General features: G+C 44.0%; 1 protein-coding gene across 1 annotated transcript; it reads left to right on the top strand.

Annotated features, from left to right (window-relative positions):
• Positions 1-829: 829 nt before the first annotated feature.
• LOC107306977 (obscurin-like) lies at positions 830-6,905 on the top strand (the record flags this gene model as incomplete). Its single annotated transcript, XM_015850406.2, has 6 exons — positions 830-982; positions 1,072-1,115; positions 1,425-1,583; positions 4,143-4,314; positions 6,164-6,430; positions 6,641-6,905. Coding segments are annotated over 6 exons (908 nt in total), but the record flags the coding sequence as incomplete, so codon positions are not given.
• Between the last annotated feature and the right edge of the window lie 2,253 nt (positions 6,906-9,158).

Below are 9,158 nucleotides of genomic sequence, written 5' to 3' on the forward strand. Positions count from 1 at the left end.
TGGCTGAAGCCCTAAGTGATCCAAGGTGAAGCATGATCCAAACTGGAATTTAGCTAATTGTAGTAGGGAATCCAAGCCTTAATGAGACGAGTTATTTAAAATATGTGTCCTCCATCTAAAACAGCATTGAACTCTTACCCTGGTTTATGATAGAAGTGAGAGTTTAACAGCAGAAGTCTGAAGTTATGCTCCATATTTCTCATCACTCAAGAGAATATTTGAATATATGAATTCCTTTGGCTATGTTAGAGCTCATAATGAGGTCAGCTGATGTTCTTTAAATGCTCGGAGTCTAGCAATGTGCTCGTTCTGCCATTCCCCAAATGTTTGTTTCCTTATGACAAGAAGAACTTTGCAAAAGTAATTTTTTTTTCAGTCTTGCGTGCAACACAAAAAGGGGTAAAATCTAGGAGGCCACCTGAAATGTTTTTTCCATCTGGAAGGATCCATTTAACAGCACCCATGGACCTGGTTATGAACAAGTTTTCTTCTTTGCAAAGGCTGTTGCTTAATTAGCAGATACTGTACCTGGGAGAGGAAGAGGGAAGTAACTTGTTTTGGAAGTCCTGATGCTATTCAAGCATTCAAGGCCAGGCTGGATGGGGCTTTAGTAATGGCACCATCTTAATTAGTGATTAGAGGGAAGATCCTGCCTACAGCAGACGGGTGGTGGGAACTAGGAATGATCTCGAACCCAGTCTGCCCTTCCCACCCTAAAACTCTTTTCTCTGAGTTGCTGCTTCATGATTGATCCCATGGGAAACAAAATCGATAATCGATTTCTCAGCTGCTGGTGTGAGATCTCCAACCTGTCCCCGTTGTCTTTCAGTGCGGCAGATGAAGCTGGTGAAAGGTCTGCAGCCCCTGGAATTCCCTGAGAAGGGAACTGTCACCTTTTCGGTGGAGGTGTCCCATGAGGATGTGGAAGGGACTTGGCAGAAGGACGGCGTGCGGCTGAAGCCTGCACCAAATATCACGATGGGTGTCCAGGGGAAGAAACATTCCTTGACACTTTCCTTTTCTTGGTGGACCCTTGTGATAGATTGCATGGACTCTTTTCCATTTTTAAAGATTCAGAAGGCCATAATCATTCAGGAGGCTCGCACTGTGACCAGGTATTGTTGGTAGCAATGGTTGTGATTATTCATGCTCTCAGTGTCACACAGTATGATTGAACAGCAATGAACCAGCTATTCTCTTTTTCCGAGTACTGCAAACCATTTTTAATAATGATGTTATGCACTGGGCCATTGCCACCAGAGTATCCCTCAAATATCAAGAGGATTGTTGTAACATTATTGTCCCTAGCACAAGTAATGATAATGTGCTCAAAACAATAGGTTTTTTTGTTGTTAATTACAAGTTCTAGTAAGCATGGAGAGTAGGCACTGCCTTTCATTATTCCTTATGCCAGATGCTCCTAGAGACCTCATTCCCAACTAAATCCACATCCTTCTTTCTCCTTCTCAGAATTGCCTGTGAAAATCAGCAAACCATTGGCAGACATTAGCGTCACTCAGAAGGACAAGGTCACATTTGAGTGTGAGCTGTCCAGGCCCAACGTGGACGTCAAGTGGTTCAAGGTATGGCATGTAATGGTATTTTCCTTTCTGACTTCTCTGGAAATGAATGAGAGCCTTTAATTTCACTTCCAAGGGATGCGAGTCTGAGCTTTTGCTTGATAGCTTTTGCACTGCTCTCTTTTCTTTATGCTCTTTTACTTGCCCAGATCAGCACTCTTTGTTATTATGTCCTGAGTTCATTTATCAAGTTGAAATTGAAGTTTGTTTTGGTTTCTTGTGAACTTTTTAGGTCATGCTGCACAAAATATTGTTGGTGAACTACAGTCTTGAGCTTCAAGTCTAACACAGAAATTCTCAGCCGGGATTTTGTAGCCTTGTTGTGAACTGGGTTTTTGGGGTGAAATCTCAGTTTTCTTTGCACCTGACAGTGTGAGAATTTGCTCTGGCACTTTGTGTACCTCCCCGGTGCTCAGCTGTTCCTTCCCTTACTTGTCACCACCCAGCACTCAATAACGTCAATTTATTTATCAACGGTGACTGTATCCAAACAGGCTTGTTAACAGTCCTCCGCAGTGCTTTAAGCTGTCATAGGTCAGCCAGAATTTATGCATGTTCTATAGCCATTCCTTCATGTTGAAAACACTGCACTGTGCTTAAGCTTCAGCATATGTTCCAGTAAGCACAGTTCCATTAATTCTAGGGGAGTGGGTGAATTAAGCATAGATCTGAAGGCTCCCTTTGCTCAGTGCAGAGATGGAAGGACTAATGGAGATCTGACTTGATATTTTCCCTTCTAGGATGGGAAGGAGCTCTGTCAAAGTAAAAAAGTGGGCATTACTTCCCAGGGAAATAAGAGAAGTCTCATTATTCACAGGTGTGAATATGAAGATCAGGGAACATCCACATGCTGAGCAGCCTAAGACAAGACATCAGCTACCCTAAAGGTTCATTTTATGTTTAACTGAAAGAGCAAATAAATCCTCTTGTGGTATTTTGCACCACGGGAAGAAATGCTTCATGGGCAGTTTGGGCATTTCTTGGTTAGTCCTTTTGGATACCTTTCTCTTTCTTCTTTATGCTCAAGACAGATTTTCCCTCCATGTGTTGCATTGGTTAAACCCCAGTTTGTAGCTCATCATTGGGCTCTGAAGCATCAGACTTGTTACTGAACACACGGGTCTGCTGTGCCCTGGTAGATGCCACCTTCCCAAGGGACGTCTGCTGTCCTCATGTGGCCACTTGGGTTCAGTGTTAGCATGAACATGAACATGTGTCCTGTCCCATGACTTTGGTGAACTCTCATTTTCTCTCTCATTCTGCAACCAGGTTGGGTTGCTGTTTCAGTACTGGCTGTTTTATGCAGGAACTCTGCTCCTGAGGTTAATCCAAGTTGTATCCAGGCCCTTCAGAAGGAAAAGGGAAATAGCAGCACAGAAATATGGCCTGATTCTGACATAAATAAATGCAGACCTGGAGAGTTAAAAGGGATTGTGTGATGTTCAAGGGATTTTGAAGCAAAGATGTCCCCTAGGTAAGATTTGTGGCTGACATTCCCCATACATTGTGGGCACACAAGCTAAGGAGAGACTAGTGATGAGCATGCAGAGAAGCCAATGGTTCAGACAGGTTTGTAGTGACACAACACTGTAGAGTTCTGTCTAGTTCTCCTTGCATAGTTTGGAAAATAAAGATGAGGTAATTGGTGGTAACCAATATGGCTTCATCAAGGTCAAGCCATGTCTGACAAACTTGGTGGCCTTTCATGATGGAGTAACAGCATCAGTGGATAATGGGAGAGCAACTGACATCATCTACTTGGACTTGTGCAGAGCATTTGATCCCGTCCTGCATGACATCCTGGTCACCAAACTGGAGAAAAATGGTTTTGATGGATGGACCAGTTGCAGGATAGGGAACTGTCTGGATGGTCACACTCAGAGAGCTGCAGTCAATAGCTCAGTGTCCAGGTGGAGGGTGGTGTTGGGACCAGTGTTATTTAACATTTTTGTAGGCAACATGGACAGTGGAATCAAATGCAGCCTCAGCAAGTTTGCAGATGACACCAAGCTGAGCGGTGCTGTTGATGTGCTAGAGGGAAGGGATGCTACTCAGAGGGACCTGGACAGGCTGGAGAGGTGGGCCCTTGGCAGCCTCATGAACTTGAGTGTGGCCAAGTACAAGGCCCTGCACCTGGGTCAGGGCAATCCCAAGCACAGGCACAGGCTTAGAGGAGAATGATTTGAGAGAAGCCTTGACCCTGAGGAGAAGAGTTGGTCTGGAGGGAGGTGTCCCTGCCTATAGCAGGGGGACTGGAACTAAATGACCTTAAAGATTCATTCAGTTCTATTGTTTTTCTACCCTTAATTTTGCTTGAAAGGTTTTAGAATAAATGAGATTCTGGTTTCCATGAAAACTGTTTGCAGGGAGCTCCATTGTAGCTAGTAAGTCTATCTTTAAGTTCAAGGGCAATAATGCATTGACTGTGTTGAAGAGAGAAATGACTCAGGAATGGATGATGGTTTAGAATAAAACATAATCCTACTTATTTTCTATGCAAATATGTGTAAGGAAAAGATGCTGCACTCAGTTCTGGAAATACCCTGACAAATATATCTCTACTGTTTCACAGCTGGAGATATCAAGATTGTTAAAGCACTGGAAGATGTGGAAGTGAATGAATATGGGAGTGCATCTTTTGTCTGTGAGATTTCACACGATGAGGTTCAGACCCAGTGGTACAAAGATGACAACAAGCTGAAGGCTGATGACAACATCAGAATGCGGCAAGATGGTAGGGTGTAAGAGGGGATCTTTCTCCTGAGTGGGGGGTGGGTTGGAGATCAAGCATATAAGACATCTGAAATGAAGTGAAGAGGGTTCAGAAGCGAGTTCCCCTTTTGTTTTGGGACTGAGGTTAGGGTGGAACAAGTGACATGGTGGGATGCTTAGTGTGGGAAGTGTGATGCTATCCCACCATCCCACACTGCCGGGAGCAGGTAGGAAATGAGTGCAGTTATTTCCAAAGTGGGGGTGAACAGGGCAGTCAGTTCACCTCTCCAAAGAGGTTTTGTCTGACAGTGAGTGTGATCCTTCTGTATCAGGTACTTTGAAGGTGACGGTGGCCGCATTTGGTCAGTCCTTGTAGAAGCCATGTTTAGATTCTGCTTTGGTGGGGATGTGGATGTGGGGGAATGGGGTGGTTTCATTGACATGAGAGAACAGGCAGTGATGCTGTGAAACCAGATGGATGATGCTCAGCCTGGCCATGTGCCTCAGAGCTCTTTGCTCAAGGAAGCAAGTGTAGTTGTAAGGTTCTTTTTTATTTTTTGCTTCTTTCACCATAACTGAAAGCACAGTTTGGTAGGGATGAGTTGGCGGTTGGACTAGATGACCTTAGTGGTCTTTTCCAGCCTTAGTGACTCTGTGGTTCTCTGCTTCAGGAAAGACCTACTCGCTGACTTACACACGTGTCCAAGTCAAGGATGCAGCAGAAATAAAATCTGTAGCAGAAAAGGCAGAATCTCGTGCCCATCTTACAGTTTAAAGGTAATTTATGCTTTCTGATGACGATTTTGATTAAATTATCTTATGTTATAAACCAGCTAACATCCTTTGCTTTAATGTCAAGGAAGTTAAACACCACCAGGACCTTTCACAGAAATAAAAACTCCTACCTACCTACCTTTCTGCCCACAAAATATCCAGCTTGTCTTTTGGAATTTACTTTTGCTAAGTAAAACAGATTATTTTCTTAGGAGGTTGATTTTCTACCTTTAGACTTCAGATTTGTGTTTGAACGTTGAGGGATAAAAAACATAGCTTGACTTTTTCTTCATTTTCTCTGTCTGTTTGAAAAGAGCACAGGGTTTTGGTTTATTTTTTTTAATATATACAATGTTATGGTATATATATGATGTTAAGTGTGATAAAGAAAAGGGAGACATTTGAGTTAGCACACTACTCAAACCACCACTGATATGACAAGCACCATTCAGTTCTCAATTGGCAAATCCAAATCCACAGCCAATCTGCTTGTCAGAGGTAACATATCCAGGCTTGGTTTACATCATGAAGATGAAGAATTAATTAACGTACAGTCTTCCTTCACTGGGGTCTTTGAAATATTGTGTGTGTGTCTGGAGGGTCTGCTCCATTTCCAGTTCAAAGTCGTTGGACACTAAATGAGACAGCTGCATCTCAGTAAAAGATCTGTTTGAATAGTTGTGATGTGCTTACTATTCAGATCTACAGAGCTGAGGTTTTGTCCTTGGCTATACCAAAGAAGTCAAATCAGGTGAAATTAATTGTATTTCTGAACTAGACAAGTTTAAGTCTCCATTCACATCCTAAAGTACTTGTTATATTTTCAACTCACTCTTATTTGAATAAAAGCCTCAACTGGGAGCAATTTAATAAGCACAGAACAAGAGCTGGACCTTGCATTTGGTAGATAATATACAGTATTACTTTATAGAAATGTAGTCAATGGCATTCCCTATAGACAATCGTTTGTTTTATCTTTAGAGTGGTTCAAAGAACCATTGTGAACATGACATTAATTGGAATGGAATACACGCAAGAGACTTTCCTCTTCTTCCAATTGTCCTCATCCTTTCTTCTCTTCCACCCCTGCTTTGCAGATTACCATATACAAATCACCAGGAAGTTGGAGGACAAGACAGCTTTGGAACGTCATTCTGTCATCCTGTCCTGTGACTTCAGGCCTTCTCCAAAGGTTGTGAAATGGTTCAAGGGCCACACACCCATCGAGCCCTCTGAGAAGTACAAGATCAAGAGGGATAAGCATTCAGCAGAGCTCAAGATTCTGAAGCTGAAGCCCGATGATGCTGGTGTGTACAAGTGCAAGGCAGGAATTGCAGAGACTGAGGCCACGCTGACAGCTGAAGGTATGAGCAGGGAGGGTGGCCTCTTCCATGTCCTATTTCACCTCAGATTTCTCTTCTTGAGGTTGATTTCTGCCGTTCTCTCCTGCTAACTTTATAAATGTATAATCTTCACTGAGAAGATTACACAAAGATCATCTAGTCCAACCATTCTACCACATCCCAGTATGATTTATAGTAACAGTGGTAACAGTTCACCTTGTTTCCCCACAGCCCGCAATGTAGAAGTAACGAAGCACCTGCAGGATGTGAAATTGAAGAAGAGAGCTCTGCTGTCTTCTCCTGCGAGCTGTCCCATGATGACGAGGACGTGGAATGGTTCCTGAATGGCAACCTCCTTTACACCAACAATTACAATGACATCAAGAACGTTGGCAATTGCTGCACACTGACAATGAAGCAGGTTAAGCCTGAGGATGCTGGCACAGTGACAGTGAAGTCAGACAAGGTGTCAGAAAGCGCACCTGAAGGTGATAGGTGGGTCTGATCACACCCCTCCTGGATGTAAGAGATGCTAAGGAGCTCCAGTTCATTCTATTGTGCAGCAGTCCTGCTTCTAAAGCTGCATGACCCTTTCCTGGTCCTGGGTAACATACAATCAACATCACGGGCCTTTTTCCAGTGGAATGGTTGTGAGTATTAAGTCAGATATCAACGAGAGGATGTGACTTTTTGACTGTGTGGACTTTCTGCTAGGCATTATCATATGCTGTTAGTATCATTTTATCTTAACACAAGCGGAGAATTTACTCAAGAGAGACCCACAATCTCTTCTTTGACTTCTCTCACAGTAAACAATGCATGACCATGTATTTGTCTTCGAGAAAATTGTGAGTGACTGAGGATTGAAAATCTCATTCCAGTGGTGTGTTTTCTAGCAGTCTCTGGCTAAAATCATTGATCGACTACGCTATGAGCTCAGGCTATTGAATAGTGAAAAGCATCACAACCTGATCTAGACTGTTGAATTGTACGCCTGGAGTGTTCTAATATGGCACGGGATTGCTGAGCTGTGTAGCCAAAAGGGTTCATCTCCTCTCTCATCTCAATCTACCTCACTCACACACAGCTGTACCAAGATCCTCTCCTAGTGACCATTACACTCGAAAAATTTAAATAACCTCTCCTCTTCATATCGCTTGCGTATACTGCGTAGAATCCAACAACAAGGATCAAGGTGAAGTTGGTTTTCTCTATGATTGATCATTACGTCTTGATAGTGACCTCTGTTAGGACTTTTTAAGTTTGAATCCTGTATGGTGCTGTTTGTGAAGCTTCTATTTGATAGACTAAATGGGGTCGACGGGAGGAGAGCTAAACCTGCTCTCGGTTTAGTTATGCTCAAATTAGGATTCGAGAGTCGATAGGAACCAAATACCTGCACCTGCTTATATATATCACTCCACGTTCTGTATATATTTCGTGCGATTGGTGAAACTGGACCACTGGTGGATGCAAAACTTCTCCAGTCCAAGTCTGAGACAACAGTCGATGGAGCATTGTAACTACTTTCTCTAGATCACTGGTCTAGCCTAAAGCGCTCAGAGTGCGACCTCTATATTTACAGTGTTAAAATACGTGCACTGCAAAAACTCTACATAAGAAACAGAATACGCACCTCAGTATCACAGGCATTAACCTCAGCGTTCATAAAAGGAAAACACGGCATCGTGACAGAACATCGCTTGGCCGGCGCTTTTGTGTGACCCGTGACCAAAGTATCCAACAGAGGACTCATAAAATGCCCAATACTTGAACGCTTGTGGGGGCCGCCATCAGTGACTTACGGCCTGTGCTGACAGTCTTGCAGAGCGCTAGGGAGATGGCTCGTGGGAACGGTAGCTGTGAGTAAGTAATATGGATGTAGGCGATGCTGGTTGATGCTTGGATAAATGTGCAGCCGGTATGTTCCAGGCTAACCAATGGACATGCTGCGCATACTGATATTCAGAAATGATTCTTCGCCGAGGTAGGAGCATGAGGCTCTATATGTATCGCTCGTAATATACTGCTCTCAGTATCTCGTGTGCTCGCACCCAACGACCTCACCTACATCCACCTTCTGCAATACATGAAGAGGAATCTGCGCCTTCAACATAGACAATAAGAACACAGAAGATCTCCACGAGACCAAAGCTTCTGACTTCAGTGTGTCCACGGACGAAGGCCCCAGCAGGACGGCGTGCGAAGAGGCCAATATAGTCTTATTGCAAATACACTTGCAGGAACCTTGGGCTCCCCCTGCACCTTTCCCCGTCCTGTGAAATAAGGGGAAAGAACCTCCACCCGGAGAACTGGCTTTGGGAATCCCCCCAACGTGTGTCCGGTTGAACCCAAGATTGGCACGTGAGAGATGTAACCCAGCGATTGTGGTAAAAGCCTAAGGCTGAATCCCACTGGTAGGGCTCCTCACGGTATTGTACCTTTTATGTCGTGTCGTGTATGTGTTTAGTGGCAGAGGAGGTCTGCCTGAAAGGGGTTATCGGAGAGCTTTGCCAGGGTCCCGTTGGGTCGCTTTTGTCTTGCCACAACATAACTAGTGGTCAGACTGAAGGCTCATCATAGTATGCGCTGACTGGAGCAGTGATGGAGTATGGCTGACTCTGTAGCTGAGATAAATTCTTCTTTTGCAGACTCAGGACAGCGTATATGGCGTTGCCGAGTGGTGACGTGGAGAGGTGGGGCATGTCCCCCAGTGATGTGCATTGGCATTTCGGTCGAACTTCCCACT

This window comes from Coturnix japonica, unplaced genomic scaffold, assembly GCF_001577835.2.
Source record: "Coturnix japonica isolate 7356 unplaced genomic scaffold, Coturnix japonica 2.1 chrUnrandom368, whole genome shotgun sequence".
Lineage (NCBI taxonomy): Eukaryota > Metazoa > Chordata > Aves > Galliformes > Phasianidae > Coturnix > Coturnix japonica.